The sequence below is a fragment of the Crinia signifera genome, chromosome 3 (genome assembly GCF_055691185.1).
Source record: "Crinia signifera chromosome 3, ASM5569118v1, whole genome shotgun sequence".
Lineage (NCBI taxonomy): Eukaryota > Metazoa > Chordata > Amphibia > Anura > Myobatrachidae > Crinia > Crinia signifera.
The window spans coordinates 138,993,020-139,010,095 of NC_139219.1; the positions used below are offsets into that span (position 1 = coordinate 138,993,020).

General features: G+C 42.6%; 1 protein-coding gene across 3 annotated transcripts in view; it reads left to right on the forward strand.

Moving 5' to 3' along the window:
• Positions 1–2,334: 2,334 nt before the first annotated feature.
• The window catches only part of NHSL1 (NHS like 1), a 208,339-nt gene continuing 193,597 nt past the window's right edge, over positions 2,335–17,076 (forward strand). For 2 of the 3 annotated variants that reach the window (XM_083176593.1, XM_083176597.1), the window contains exon 1: positions 2,336–3,333. In XM_083176593.1, coding sequence (XP_083032719.1) covers positions 3,048–3,333 — 286 coding nt within the window. In that variant the 5' untranslated portion in view covers positions 2,336–3,047. Of the gene's footprint in view, positions 3,334–17,076 lie in introns of all 3 variants that reach the window. The other variant, XM_083176602.1, reaches the window with a different exon arrangement.

The following is a 17,076-nucleotide window of genomic DNA, read 5'->3' on the forward strand; positions in this document are numbered from 1 at the left end:
ATGCTGGCTATATATCCTTCACCATAAGGTCTTAACATCCTTTGGTCCATAATATCCTTATGGCGAAGGGAATATAGCATTATCACTGTAATGCTGGCTATATGCCCTTCACCATAAGGTCTTAACATCCTTTGGTCCATAATGTTCTTATGGTGAAGGGAATATAGCATTATCACTGTAAAGCTGGCTATATGCCCTTCACCATAAGGTCTTAACATCTTTTGGTCCATAATATCCTTATGGCGAAGGGAATATAGCATTATCACTGTAATGCTGGCTATATATCCTTCACCATAAGGTCTTAACATCCTTTGGTCCATAATATCCTTATGGCGAAGGGAATATAGCATTATCACTGTAATGCTGGCTATATGCCCTTCACCATAAGGTCTTAACATCCTTTGGTCCATAATGTTCTTATGGTGAAGGGAATATAGCATTATCACTGTAAAGCTGGCTATATGCCCTTCACCATAAGGTCTTAACATCTTTTGGTCCATAATATCCTTATGGCGAAGGGAATATAGCATTATCACTGTAATGCTGGCTATATGCCCTTCACCATAAGGTCTTAACATCCTTTGGTCCATAATATCCTTATGGCGAAGGGAATATAGCATTATCACTGTAATGCTGGCTATATATCCTTCACCATAAGGTCTTAACATCCTTTGGTCCATAATATCCTTATGGCGAAGGGAATATAGCATTATCACTGTAATGCTGGCTATATATCCTTCACCATAAGGTCTTAACATCCTTTGGTCCATAATATCCTTATGGCGAAGGGAATATAGCATTATCACTGTAATGCTGGCTATATGCCCTTCACCATAAGGTCTTAACATCCTTTGGTCCATAATGTTCTTATGGCGAAGGGAATATAGCATTATCACTGTAAAGCTGGCTATATGCCCTTCACCATAAGGTCTTAACATCTTTTGGTCCATAATATCCTTATGGCGAAGGGAATATAGCATTATCACTGTAAAGCTGGCTATATGCCCTTCACCATAAGGTCTTAACATCTTTTGGCTCATAATATCCTTATGGTGAAGGGAATATAGCATTATCACTGTAAAGCTGGCTATATGCCCTTCACCATAAGGTCTTAACATCCTTTGGTCCATAATATCCTTATGGCGAAGGGAATATAGCATTATCACTGTAAAGCTGGCTATATGCCCTTCACCATAAGGTCTTAACATCTTTTGGCTCATAATGTCCTTATGGCGAAGGGAATATAGCATTATCACTGTACAGCTGGCTATATGCCCTTCACCATAAGGTCTTAACATCCTTTGGCCCATAATATCCTTATGGCGAAGGGAATATAGCATTATCACTGTAAAGCTGGCTATATGCCCTTCACCATAAGGTCTTAACATCCTTTGGTCCATAATATCCTTATGGCGAAGGGAATATAGCATTATCACTGTACAGCTGGCTATATGCCCTTCACCATAAGGTCTTAACATCCTTTGGTCCATAATATCCTTATGGCGAAGGGAATATAGCATTATCACTGTAAAGCTGGCTATATGCCCTTCACCATAAGGTCTTAAAATCCTTTGGTCCATAATATCCTTATGGCGAAGGGAATATAGCATTATCACTGTAAAGCTGGCTATATGCCCTTCACCATAAGGTCTTAACATCTTTTGGTCCATAATATCCTTATGGCGAAGGGAATATAGCATTATCACTGTAAAGCTGGCTATATGCCCTTCACAATAAGGTTTTAAAATCCTTTGGTCCATAATATCCTTATGGCGAAGGGAATATAGCATTATCACTGTAAAGCTGGCTATATGCCCTTCACCATAAGGTCTTAACACCTTTTGGCTCATAATATCCTTATGGCGAAGGGAATATAGCATTTTCTTTATAGAGGTGGCTAATTTCCCTTCGTATGCAGGATCTGACCACTAGGGGCATAAAAGTCCTTACGGTGAAGGGGAATAAGCCTGCTCTGTAGTGATTTAGCTATTTTCCCTTCACCAAAAGGATCACCTCCTTTCCACGAAGGGCATATAGACACAACCCATATACTAATGGTCCCTAAACTTTTTTGAATCACGGCCCCCTAGTGGATCAGAATTTCTTTCATGACCTCCCTAGATAAAATATTTCTTATTGACAAACTTATAAAAAATATTGAATAGGTAACTTGTGTTTACATATCATCCTATGGGTGAGGGACAGGATTCACTTCTGTTTGTCCACAGATAGATTATAATTGGCAGCCACAAACACAGGTTTTGCCTATTACAGTGACTATAAATAATTAAAATTGTCCTAGACCACCATCCCTAAGCACCCCAGAGTGCCACGGCACACAGCGTAGGAACCTCTGGCACATACAATGCATCAGGCCCCGTGTTTGCCGTGTACACAACTGCGGGATCTACAGGTGTCTCCTCTTCTGCCTGTGCTCCCGGCTGGGACTGTCTGAGACTCAGAGCACTGCCCTCCGTCCCACCCCTGGAGTGTGCTGCAGACTATACACACGGGGCAGGAGGTGGGGGGAGAGGAGGCGGAGGAACGAAACCTCTTTTCCTGTTTCATGTGAAACACACACAAGGAGGCAGAACTTCGTATTGGCAGCTCGGCTACCCCGGCTGCTGCACCGTCCCCGCCTGTCCCCTCTCGGCGGAGGGAGAGAGTGTGGTCGCCGGAGATGCGCTGACTCCTCGTCCTCCCTGCCGCTGCCTGTGACCAGAGACCCCGGGACAACCAGGAGCATCTGTGCGGGGCTGCATGTACCCAGGGACAGCCTCCGTCTCGGGACCCGTGAACTGGTTGCAGCTCTGTCCCTGTCTTCTGGCTCTGCTGGTGCCGGGCACCCCGCCGCCACTATGTGCCAGGAATACCGATGAAGGGTGCCAGCCTGGAAGTTACCCACACTGTGCCAGGACCGCAGCTCTGGATCCCCCCCATGCAGCCATTGTCAGGTCACAGACAGATCTGATCCTGGCAGTGTAGCGCTACTCGGACACGGGATCACTGGCACTACTGCACTGGGAAGTGACCTGGCAGCCGGGGAAATGCCTTTCCACCTGAGAACAGTGGAGCCCACCCATGTGTGCCGGGCTGGTGCCGGTGACGGGGATGTCCCGGCTCTGCTCCTTTCCTCACTACAAGAAGTGAGTGTGCACTCCATGCTGCGCATCATCCAGCAGCTGTCTGACCTGTCCCGGCACGCTGAGGGCATCTTCTCCAGCATCTATGGGCAAGCGGTGGCCCTGGGGGAGCGCGGTGCCCGCCTGCAGCGCCGCCTGGCATCCCTGCACCACACGGTCTCCAACCTGGACCACAGAAAAGTGCCAGTCCGTAAGTGCCCTCTCCCTATGTACATGGCAGGTGATAGGCGCCTTTGTTAGTCATGGCACGTTCTGGCCGCACTGTGTAATCTCTGCTACTCACTGTCTGCTAGTGTTACCTATTGTGTCCCAGCGCCACAATAACCCGACGCAGGACATGCTTTGAGGTTCTGCACCCTGGGAAGTCTTCTCCCATACAGCCATGTGTGAGGTTTTGGGGTAAAGTTACTAGAAGTGTGAATTTTAAGAAGTGAGAGATGTTGCCCCTAGCAACCAATCAGATTCTGCTTGTCATTTATGTAGCATCTTTTCTAGGGGATTATAGCCAGAGGGCGGGATGTATTAAATTACATCACCACCCCTCGTCGCACCGATGCTAGCGCATATGTACTAACATATGTGGCTAGCATCGCAGTGCGGTGACAGATGCCCCCCGCGATACCTGTGATGTGGTGTGCGGGAGGTCTCCGTCACATCCCCTGCTCAGCGCGGCTGTCCCTGGTGCCACCTCCTCCTCCCTGCAGCTGGAAGGACATCCAGCTGTGACATATGCTGGGGGGAGGAGGAGTTTGATGGAGGACAGTGAGGGGGGTTGGCGTCTGCGGCAAGGGCGCCCAGAATCTGGTTGCTTTGGGCAACACCTCTCACCTGCATTTAACTTGAATTCAATGTGTAATGTTCTGAAATGGCAGGTTATCAGGTCATTTTTATGAGCCTGTTGTTCCATAGACAGTATTATCTGTCTATAATTACATGTATATGTGTACTGTACAGACTCTATAATTACATGTATATGTGTACTGTACAGACTTTCCCCAGTGCACCTTGCCCATCTGTGAATACACACCCATACACAACAGGTATTGCAAGAGAGCACACCCAGTTATACAGTATTCAATTGAACAATTATGTCAATCAAAATAGTTCATCTAGGTGAACGTAACCACCCAACAGTGCATTCCACATAAGCCCTGTACACATGGGGCGATATATCTCTCACGCTGAGCGATATATCGCTCAGTGTCCCGTTTGCATCAGCGACCAGAGATGGTCGCTGATGAAAAAGAAACTGCCGGGGGAGCCCAGCAGTGGAAATCAGCTGGTCGCAGGTGCAAGCTATGGGCAGAAAACGGGAGCGCGCACCCGGCAATTTATCCCCGGTGTACACTCCCATCGCTGGCAATATTTCAGCGACCATATTTCCAGCGATATTTGCTATAATCGCCCCCGTGTGTAGACATTGATACACTTCCAAACCCATTTGTTTGTACAGCATGTCTTCAAAATGATACTAGTTACTATATTCTGCCCCATCCCATGGAGCGTCACAAATGCCAGGCTTTCATCTATAACAGGGCTCACCTACTCCAGAGGGTGATTTAGAGATGACGTAGATTAATTTACATAATCTGGAGTTGCATGTAATATTAGTAGCATTGCACATGTGCCAGCATTGCATGATGCATGTCTATGTGCAGCCCATTAGTCTTGGTGTGGATCAAAAGATCAACAATGAATAGGTTGTCAGTCAATAAGTTTGCCACCATGTAGTTGGCATGCGTTAGGTTGACCGGGTCAGAAGGTTCACATGAAAATCGAGTGTAATGTTGTATATTTCACCGAAATGTGTAACCTTGCAGGCTCACATCGCTCGCCACGCTGCAGGCAATGTTACTATTCCCAGTCCTAGTCCACGTGTATGGTAAATGATGAAAAAGTTGAATGTTGTCAACCATTGCCACGTCAATATTTTGCACCTGTCAAACTTTTTCACTGATAACATTTTGTACATAATGACCTATTGACTGTTAATCTGTCACCCGGTACCCTGGTCTTGTAGCGTTGTGCATGTGGAATATAGTTAGGGCATGCAGACGCTGGTTTAGCAGGCCCTATTCAGATGTCTTATTTCAGTTTGACTGTATCTTTGAAATATGTTCCTTTTTTAAAGCAACATTTGCCAACAGAAGACAGGTGCAGTTAATTGTTTAAATATATATTTTTTGGAGGCATCTACCTACAGTCACAGTAGTACGGACACTAAAGCCCTGTACACACAGGGTGATTTTAGCCAGAGTCTCTTTACTAAAATGGAAGTTTATTGAAGATGGGATGTTGCCCTTAGCAACCTATGAGAATCTATTTATTATCTTCTAGAAGGCGCTAAATAGATAAGAAGTAGAATCTGGTTGCTATGGGCAATATCCCATTTTCAATAGAACTTCCATCTTAGTAAGTGTACCCCTAAGATCCTAAAGACAAGCGTGTAAGGATGTGCAGATGTATATTAATGTCTACTGAAATCGGCATCTTGTACAATCAAGTTTCCTGGACTATCCAATTAGCCTAGAGAAGCTGACACTTATGGGGTATTATACATTGCATCCCTGATTCTTCCCCCCCACCCAATAAGCAGCCCTAGGACAGTGGTTCTCAACCTCGGTCCTCACGTACCCCCAACAGTGCACATTTTCCAGGTCAGGTGCACTCATTATTCACTGAAAAAGATCACAGATGGAGCTAATTATTTCACCTGTGATTCTGTGAGGAGACCTGGAAAACGTGCACTGTTGGGGGGTCCTTGAGGACCGAGGTTGAGAACCACTGCGCTAGGAGACCCATTTTTCCACGATAATACTGCATCTGGGAACTTTTTCCTGATCCCATGTGTTATCATGTGAAAACCAGTTATTTTTCAGCCGAAGAGAAGGGGTATAATTGAATAGCTCCATGAACATCGGGCTAACATCTTGATGTTTCGTGTGTATAGAATTTTTTTATTTATTTTTGTTTAGAATTGTACATAACCACTTATCAATTTATTGTATTAAGCAGCTCCTAAATAGTTGTTACTTCAGGCACAGTGCTGTCAGTATGGACTTCATTTTGGCACTTGACACATGACAGAGAATTTTGCCCTGGAGAAGAATTTGCAGCAGTAAAGTATGTTATGCAAGAACTTTGCTAATGTAAACTTTTTGTTTGGAGGGCACATTTTGCTTGCTCTTGTATACTGCATTGCACAACCTCATTTACAGCTGCAAATAAAGCCATCATGCAGGTGCTTTGAGTTGGAAGTGCGGTGTCCTGGCATAACTCTTCTCCAATGTTAAAATAAAACTGCTTTGTACTTGTGTACTACATACTTTTTCCTGAATGCAACCAACAAGTAAAACTGCATTTGCAACCTTTTGCATCACAGCCTGGGTTTGTCCAGGGGTGTATTTGTACACTTTATTTTGATTTTAGTTGAGGCCTATACTGAACTGTATTAATTTTACAGTAACTGTAAATTTATACTTATAAATTTTTTCCCAGAATCCCCCCCCTCCTATTTTTTTTTTTTTTTCCTGAGATGATCTTAATCTGGGTACAACCATTTCATTGATTTTCTCTTAAGCTCCCTTGTACTGTATACAAACTGAATGATTTCATGCACATAGTTGTAAATGACTGGCAAAATGTTACTGCATGTACAGATGAGGGGATGGTGCAATAACTATCCATGTGAGGTAGCATCGATAATGATACAGTGAGCATGCACTACACTAAGACATTATCTTATAGTGTGTACCCAGCTTCACACCCAGTAGCTGGATTGTTTCCTAATCCTAAATCCATTTCATAGTGTATGGTATGGCCGGGATTTTGTTTAGTCTTTTTCATGTGGAAGAACACAGAAGTCTGAGGAGTCCAAATTAACTCCTGAAATGGGCAGGGTAGGGGTTGCCATTCTCTGTGGATGGTGTTATCAAGGCCCAGCTTCTGCCATATGATGATGCTATTTCCAGCACTGGACACCTGTAACTATGCTCTGGAACATACCAGATGGGGGTATTAGTAGAACTTGTTCATTCTCAACAGAGCAAACTATTTTGACAGTAGAGTAGGGTCTTGGGTGCTAGGATGGCATTGCTGTGCCCTACCCAAATTAAGCTAATCTCCCCAGCAATGCACTGTTCCACCCCTGATTAACACATATTATAGGCTTTACTGGCTGTTATTGTTTATGACTTTCAAAGCTGTTTGGCTGATATCCGGCAATTATTATATTGTTAATGCCAAGAGATTTTGGCTCCCAGCTCAGAGGGTGCTACTATTGGCTTTAGCTTCACACACATCAGACATGGCAGAAGCAAGCAATAGGAATAGGAACTGTGTCACCCTGTGTACTACTGTAGTATGAGGCCTGCACTAGGCACACAGGATTCCATTCCATTAGGGCAGTACAGATGGCGTAATGGTTAGCATTACTGCCTCACAGCACTGAGGTCATGGGTTCGATTCCCACCATGGCTCTAACTGTGCAGAGTTTGTATATTTTCCCCGTACTTGCGTGGGTTTCCTCCCACAATCCAAAAATATTTAGGTAGGTTTTTTTTGGCTCCTAACAAAATTAACCCGAGAATGAATGTGTGTGCTTGTACATGCTACTTTCTTATTAACACACTTCTAGCTTAGTTTTTTCACTTGTGTACTGCCCTGGGGTGACTTGCTTATGCTGGCCTATTTGGGGTTCCGCGCCCCAGATCCAAACTTAATATGAGGGACCCACCAGAAATGAGGTTACTGTGAAGCTGGTTGGTGGGAAAATATTTCTTGGCCAATTGATATACCAAGAACCTCTGTTATTGATTGATTGATTGATTAATAATATGGAGTGTGCATCTGCACCACATGTTTTTCTTTGCTTGTACATGTGGTAGGGAATATAGATTGTAGGCTCCACTGGGGCAGGGACTGATGTGACTGTTCAACTATACTCTGTAAAGCGCTGCGGAAATATGTGCGCTATATAAGAAACTGATGATGATAATAATAATAATAATAATAATAACAACAGGTGCTAAAAATCCCTAACTGGTCTCTTATTTCCCAGACATGAAATAAAAAAAAAATGAAAAGGTAGATAACTGCTCTGCCTAGTAATGTGTCACTCTGCATTCAGCGAGAACCTTGCAACTCCCCCACAACAATAATTCCTTAACAAAATGGAATTGCTAACCAATTATGCCCTGCCTGCGTTACAGTCATTCAGACTATTGCCCATCCACTACTGCAGGTATATTCTCTAATGCCAAGTTCTTAAGAAATTGAAATAGAAGACTAATAGCGAGATTCCAACAAACTGAATCCCAACAGATCCTGTTGGTAAGTAGTTTGCTTTAGGTCCGTACACTGGGCGATATGCTCTGTCGCTCAGCAAGCATATCACCCAGTGTCCATTTTCATTAGTGGCCAATGATGGCCAGTGATAGTCACTGATGGAAACGAGCCACTCTGCCGGGTGAAGCTGCGTCATGCGATCACTTCAGGGCTGGTCACTGGAGCATGCTCCTGGCAACCATTGCCCTGTACACACAGGGTTTTATGCTGAAATCGCCCTATGTGTATGGGGCTTTAGACTCTAGGGCAGTGGTTCCCAACCCTGGTCCTCAAGTACCCCCAACAGTGCATGTTTTGCAGATCTCCACACAGAATCACAAGTACTATAATTAGCTCCACCTGTGATCTTTTCAAATGTGCCTGAATAATGAGTGCACCTGCTGGGTGACCTGGAAAACGTGTACTGTTGGGGGTACTTGAGGACCAGGGTTGGGAACCACTGCTCTAGGGGAAGAGTTACAGTTAAGGTTAGGCTGCAGGTGGAGGAGAAGGTAAGGGTTAGGTTTTGGGAGGGGGTTGTTAGGGTTAGGCATAGAAGTAGACTGTTCTGACCTAAATATACAATTTTCTATATGAAAATAGCAGTGGATTACATAAACAGGCCTACAAACTTATTTTCAAGATGGGAAGGTGGGGCAAATGTGGCTATTCTTTTGATTCTGTGCAGGGTAAATACTAATTATTTTATTTTTACACTCCAATCAAGACCAGTGGTGTCTAACGCATTGCCCTCCAGCTGTTGTGTAACTACACGTCCCAGCATGCCCTGCCAAAGTGTTAGCAAACCATTAAATAAAATCTGTGGCAGGACATGCTTGGACGTGTAGTTCAACAGCTGGAGGGCCATGAGTTTGACACCACAGATCTATGAACGTAGAGGTATTTGAAAATTCTGTAGGCACAAGTTTTAAGTATTTAAAAAATAATAATACTTTAGATGTAAATATTTTTACATTTATAGAAAATATAATAAAATCTGATTACTATAAAAACAAATGTGTATCAACTGGTTAAGTTTACTTGGTGCATATTTAAATAATATTGTGAAAGCTATATTGACTGCAGCAATCTGATGCAGATGACATATAATTGACAGAAACCTAGCCTTAGCGATCCTCTGCGTACATGCTGCATTTTTTTTCCGATCCACCCCTGCAAGCATGCATCAAATAAGAACAGTGCTAACTTCTGTATTATACACGCACACATGCAGGATGCACAAACAATACATTATTTGGCATCTGTCCATTACTTTAGTGTAGGAAGTATTAGGGCTTCCCACCTGCAGTGCCATGCATATTTATAAGCCGGTAGACGACCAAAAATCATTGTTTTTACGGTTTTTACCTCTTTATACAGTAAATGTTCAAAGCTTACGAGCCTGATTCAGCATGGTGCGTGGTCATTATGCTACATTTAAAAGTCAACATAAAACAAGGTGTGGTTTTGTGTGGGAAGCAGCTGACACCACAACTCGGCAAGGTTTTCCAAGTGTCAGAGGAGAACTGCAGGCAGAGAATGTAGCTAGCATACCTTGACCACAGGACCCCTCTTATGAAAAGTATAGAGTTTCTATGAATGTATTTTCACAGGTGCAGGAAATTATCCCAGCTTCATAAAAGATGGGGATTTGGAGGCTTTCTTTTACCTCATAACACATGAAGAATGTAGCAATAGGAAAATGGCAGATTGTTTCTAAGAACAAATATCCTTAGCATGTCTATTAGAAAAATAAACTATAACTTTGCAGGAATACTTTATGAACGTTCTTGTTTTCTTTGAATAAATACAGAAAAAAAGAAAAAGAAAAGTGGCCGAGCACTAGAGGGCCACTGTGCAATAAACCCCCAAAACAGGGGAAATTTCAAAAATGTGTTACTAGAGAATATAGAAATAAACCTATAAAATAGAAAACTATGCATTTATTGTTTATTCAGGCAGCAGTGTAATGCAGGTACTCATACCACATGAAGACTAACAGAAAAATAGAACAGAGACTGTGATAAAAATAAAGACCAATTTAATCGTAATAATCAATATATTCGATGCTGAACATAAATAATATTCAAAAACACATATACTTTCACTTGATTAAAATTATATAGCCGCTGTTCATGATGATGTAGATCAGTGGTTCCCAACCCTGGTCCTCAAGTATCCCCAACAGTGCACATTTTCCATGTCTCCACACAGAATCACAAGTGCTATAATTAGCTCCACCTGTGGATCTTTTCAAATGTGCCTGAATAATGAGTGCACCTGCTGGGTGACCTGGAAAACGTGCACTGTTGGGGGTACTTGAGGACCAGGGTTGGGAACCACTGATGTAGATGATAATTTGATCAACTGCATTCCATAAAAAAATGTTAAAAACAGCTGGAACCAAAAATGTCCTCTGCCCTCTTACACGTTTGTCCACCTTAGGGAACTCTGCGGCTCTCTCATTCTCTGGGGAAGCTGCCGAGTTCCCTGGGGAAGCTGCCGAGTTCCCTCCTAAGTCATAGAAACGCATTGGGGTGGTGTTTCTGGTACCAGTTATTTTATCCACAACCACCGGAAGTTACTACTACAGAGACAGATTGGAGTGATAACCAAGCCAGGAGCTGTCATTTAAACCAACACCCAGGTGGCGACATATGCATATCTCACTGTATCTGCTAGAAATCAGCATTGCTGCACTCATCGCAATAGGAGGGGTAATCATATGACCGCCTATGTTTATTTAAGCATGCTCTCACCACCATGATGTCATCCTAATACTAACTCCGAAATGCCAACTAAGGAAGAACATTTTTTGGTACTTGTGAGTTATCCGGGCTGCCGATTTTGTCCTTAAGTTAAGGACACCCGACCGACGCGATGCCCACGATTTAGCCCCAAATCGGGGGCATCGCGTCGGTCGTGGCCGTTATAAGGGGCCGCGACGCGATGCCCACGATTTCCTATACACAGTAATGTTAAAAGACACGATGGACCCGATTTCCCATAGACAGTAATGTTAAAAGACGCGATGGACCCGATTTCCCATAGACAGCAATGTTAAAATAAAATGACAATATGAAATTGGCCAATATGTTTTTAAAAAAAATGTTTCATGGCCCCCACCACCGTTAACGCCACCCCGCTATTGACGCCAACCCGAAGCGTGGCGAGCGCAGCGGTACGCGTCCTCCGACCTTTTCATGCCCTACTATCCACTAGGGCGTGGAGTGAGAATAGAATAGTGTGGCGAGCGCAGCGGACACCTGTGAAGCCCGCAAGGGCACGCGGATACCTGTGAAGGTGTCCGCGTCCCCTCTCGGGGCTCGCTGCGCTCGCCACGCTTCGGGCGCGGTGGCTCGCTGCGCTCGCCACACTATTCTATTCTCACTCCACGCCCTAGTGGATAGTAGGGCATGAAAAGGTCGGAGGACGCGTACCGCCGCCCCTCGCGGGCTCGCTGCGCTCGCCACGCTTCGGGTTGGCGTCAATAGCGGGGTGGCGTTAACGGTGGTGGGGGGCCATGAAACATTTTTTTTAAAAACATATTGGCCAATTTCATATTGTCATTTTATTTTAACATTGCTGTCTATGGGAAATCGGGTCCATCGCGTCTTTTAACATTACTGTCTATGGGAAATCGTGGGCATCGCGTCGCGGCTCCTTATAACGGCCACGACCGACGCGATGCCCACGATTTCGGGCGCGATGAAAAAATCGGCAGCCCGGATAACTCACAAGTACCCATTTTTTAATGGAATGCTGTTGAGGTCTAACCTACTAATCAAATTCTCATCTACATCATCACAGCGACTTTAACATACTCGGGGCCAGATACACTAAGCTTCAAAAGTGATAAAATGGAGAGTGATAAACAACCAACCAATCAGCTCCTACCTGACCATTTCCAAACAGTCTGTGACATGGCAGGCAGGAGCTGATTGGCTGGCTGTTTATCACTCTCCATTTTATCACTTTTGAAGCTTAGTCCATCTGGCCCTCATCCTGTTCTACTAACTTCAGTGAATGTATATGTGTTTTTTGAATATTATTTCTGTTCAGTATCTAATATATTGATTATTTATATTAAATTGGTCTCTATTTTAGCGCAGTCTTGGTTCTAAAAACATGTCTATTGTGGTGTTAAGGATAATCTTCTGTAACTAAGAGAACAGTGTTTTTATACCAGTATTATTCATGCATCGTTTAATTATGGACCTTACATTTTTTGAAGTTAAAAGATTATTAACGTTAAACGATATAAGCAGAACGAAGAGCCAAATGACTATTTAAACTATTCTGTACTGAAAAGTCAATTTAGTGTTCAGAATTCTTGGCTGGAAAACAAGGATTTAAGTCACTTGTAATCACCATGTAACAATATTCTGCCATGGATTCAGAAGTCATCCCTCTAGGAAAAGTATTGGTGAACAGATATTCATACGGTACCAAAGACAATAGCCCACATTCTGTTCACTGTCATTTGTATAAGAATATGTAGTAAGGGACAAATTATTACAGTTACCAGGTTAGAACTTTGTTGGATCACTTTTTATTCTTAATATGGCTTGAATTCTTCTAGACCTGGATTGCAATAATGGTCAATGTGTTTTATAGGGAATATTGGCCCAAATGCAATGAACTGCATTTCCATACCATTGCCTCTGCCAGCCTGAAGAGCTGTGATCATGCAAGAAGGATCCATACTTTGCTCTGTTTCCATATCCTCACCTTGACAGACAGTTTCCAGTGATTTACTGACCAATTCCTGTGTTTCTGAGCAAACTGGAGGCATTTCATCCTGCTTGCGTTACATAGAAATGGTGTACAGAGAGCTTTTTTGCTTGTGTATCCCATACCATGTAATGTATTGCATGCTTTCCACGGAATGGCCATCTGAACTGGTCCATGATTCAGATTGTGAATAAGTCTGCCCACTCTAAATGACACTCAAGCATCTAGTAGCCATTAACGACTGGAGAGCTTTTGCGTATAGCATGATGTTTTTTGTCTGCTGGTTTATCATATGTGCGCTTTAAGATCAGCCACCATCAGGGGCGGATTTAGGGGTGAGGGCGCCCGTAGGCACAACAATAATGGCCGCCCCCCTGCCTAATTGTATTATTTTTATTGATTAGTTATAAGCCCTCATTTGATGATTGCCAATTTAATAGAATAATAAAAAAGCCACCAACTGTAACATTTTTTATTATGTATACATATTTACTAAGTAGGACAACTTACAGGGGCAGTATCTGCGTGTCCTATCCATTCATACACTCTATTCAAAATAGAACCTGGTGCAGTACAGTGGAAATATTTAGCAATTACTGGTACATTTCAGGCTGATATTACGATCACATGCATCCAAGTGCCTCCCCCCAAACATGTGCCACTCCTAGGTACGTGCCTCATGTGCCTAATGGGAAATTCGGCACTAGCCACCTTCACCAGTGCAGCTGTTTTGCTAATGCTACCACCATCACAGCGAGACCCAACAATCATTCCACATTAAAAGTATAGTGGTCTGTGTTTTTTTTTTTTTTACCCAATTCACTTCCTTAGTGTCTTCTTCACCTTTTCATTCTTAAACAGAATCGGACATCCTACATCAGCAGGGTCTGCAGATTAACTACTTTGCATAAATTGGCTTGTGTTCATAATAAGGTGGCAACTCAGTGTATTTTGCTAAACTGTATCATTAGATAAGATTAAATTAAGGCAACTAAAACAGGGATCAATAATTGAAATAAACTCGGGGGTGAATTTACTAAAGCAGGGGTAGCCAACTCCAGCCTGTGAGAGCTACCAACAGTTAACATTTTCCAGATCACCTCATAGAATCACAAGTGAAGTATTTAGCTCCACGTGTGGATCTTTTAACATGTGTCAGTCAGTAATCAGTGCACCTGTGTACCTGTGAGGTGAGCTGGAAAACATGAACTGTTGGTAGCTCTTGACCACTGGAGTTGGCCACCACTGCACTAAAGCATCTAAAAATGAAAAGTGGTGATGTTGCCCATAGCGACCAATCATATATTTGTTCTATCATTTCTCTATTGCATCCTATACAATATTAGGCAGAATCCAATTGGTTGCTCTGGGCAACATCACCTATTTTAATTTTTAGAAGCTTCATTAAATGTACCCTGGTGTCCCCACTGGTGTATATACTGTATATCGCCATATGACCATATATCATGTACAGATATTTGATATTTTTCCTTTTTAATTATGGAGGCAATTTGACTCGGTGGTTACTGATTGACAATTTAATGATAGTTGATGGCAATGCTTAATTTAAAATGGAAAGTTTATTGTCCTGGGTACAAACAGATACATTGTACAAGTACTTTGCATTATTATGCATAATAAATGACTTTGTATGACTCCTCTTTTATTTTTGTATAACACATGAGATACGTGATCTGAACTTACAAGCACACATTTATCTGGAGAGACACGTGACCTAGAGAGTTCCCTCCTATTGGTCAATGTTTGTTTTAGACTTATGACTTGCCTGTCGTGTTTGGAGGGAAGGAATAATAAAACCAGGTACTTTCAGATCTAGTTCTATGTAACCAGTTGGATAGTGTGATCAACATCTAGGGTTTGGATGGATTTACTGCTTTAGAATGAAGTGATCTAATTACAGTAGTAGGGCTGATGTGCAGCAGCAGCTGACATGTCCATCTCATTTGTTTGTTTATCCAAATCACCTCTGTCCCATTGGAATAGTTGGTTAATGATCATGCCCCTTTGTTTCCTTTGTCAGGTCTACTACAGCTGGGGCGTAGTAACATCTGTGACCCTGTCCCCTGCGTCCTTTCAACATGGGAATTGAACCATGATGGCTTAACCTGAATACTTGCATGTTTTAGGGTCCTCTCCTGCTATTTGTGAATGCAGATTACTTGATTGACTGCTTATGCTCTTTGTCAGTTACTTTAGTATATAATTACAGTTTACACTCCTACTGCCAACTAATTACCATGCAGTGTTTGTCATAGTTCATACTATATTGTTATTATTAAATGTCTTCTGTACTTTAAACTCCCTTGATCCAAGCCTTGATATTGGAGAGTCTTAATCCACCAGTATCATCCAAAACCTACTAGGTTTATCCTTATCATTGCTGTATCATCAGATCTAGTCCAAAGTGGTTTTATCCTTCGCTATGAACTGCTATAACCTAGCTAACCAGCGCAGGACAGTTCTCTACAACCAGGGGCGTAACTAGATATCACTAGATAGCAAAAGATTGTAAGGGACCCCCATTTACCAACTGATGGTGATAAATGTATGTAAAACATATTACTTAGACCGTAAAGATGGGCCCCATAGCAGCTGCACCCCTTGCACTAATGGTAGTTACGCCCCTGTCTACAACCAGACAGACAGCAAGAAGTGTCAATGTGGTTAGTGGTGATATTCCCTTTGTGGGCGTCATTATTGCAGAAAAAGAGGGTTCTTACTGCTTCTCTATACAGTATGTATTAAAAGGCAGTCTGGGCAGAAAAACGAGCATGCTAGTTATTTATGAAGTGACAAAAATGTGAACTTTTTGTTACTTGTCATTTGAGAATGGCATCCTGCCCACTCACAGAGCTTATCCACATGCTTATTCAGGCACATTATGCATTGTTGCAATCATAAGCAATGCAGGATGTGTTTTTGCATAGATAAACGCATAATTGCCTACTTTTGAAAACTAGTTTCAGGAAGATTATAGTTGGAAGTAGAATTTTGCACACCACGCCTTATATGGAGAGATTGTGAAAATAGATTGTGAACGTGGATGTGTACTGCTACATCTGAGAGGAATCTATTAAAATGACGTATATCCAAATGTAGATGAGCCCCAAAGCAGTTAGTAAGAGATACTAAAGAAAATTCACTGATACGTGTCAGGGATTGTTTATCTATTGTGTTTTACACGTGGAGTAAGAGATACTAAAGAAAATTCACTGATACGTGTCAGGGATTGTTTATCTATTGTGTTTTACACGTGGTTTCATATAAATGGCCACAAGAAATGCATGTAGCATAAGGATCAATTGGGCAGATATATTAAGCCTTAACAAGAGATAAATGCAAGGGTGATAAGGAGATAAACGTCCAGCCAATCACCTGCTAACTGCCATGTTACAGGCTGTGTTTGAAAAAAATCAGTTAGGATGTGATTGGCTGGACGTTTATCTCTCTTTATCACCCTTGTGTTCATCTCTTGTTAAGGCTTAATACACCTGCCCCGTTATGTTTTATAATCAATACTGGGAAATGGTGCTGATGATTCAATGTAAATGTATCTATCTCTCATTCCTCCCCCCCCCCCCCCCTCCAAAAAAAAAGTGACAGAGTAATGTGGGCTAGGTGAAATGAGGGATATTGCTAGGCCAATGAGAGAGAGAGGGAGATTGCTGCTATTTCAGGGAGTCTCCTGCAGAATGCAGTAGGGTAGGCAACTATGGATAAAGGGCTTGTTAATACATTGAGCCCTACAAATAAGTTAATTTCTGTAAATGTCAGAAGAGTGCCTCTTCCAGCTGGCTTCCATATCACACTGGAATGCTCGTTAATTTTGACATCATTTTGTTTATCAACTATC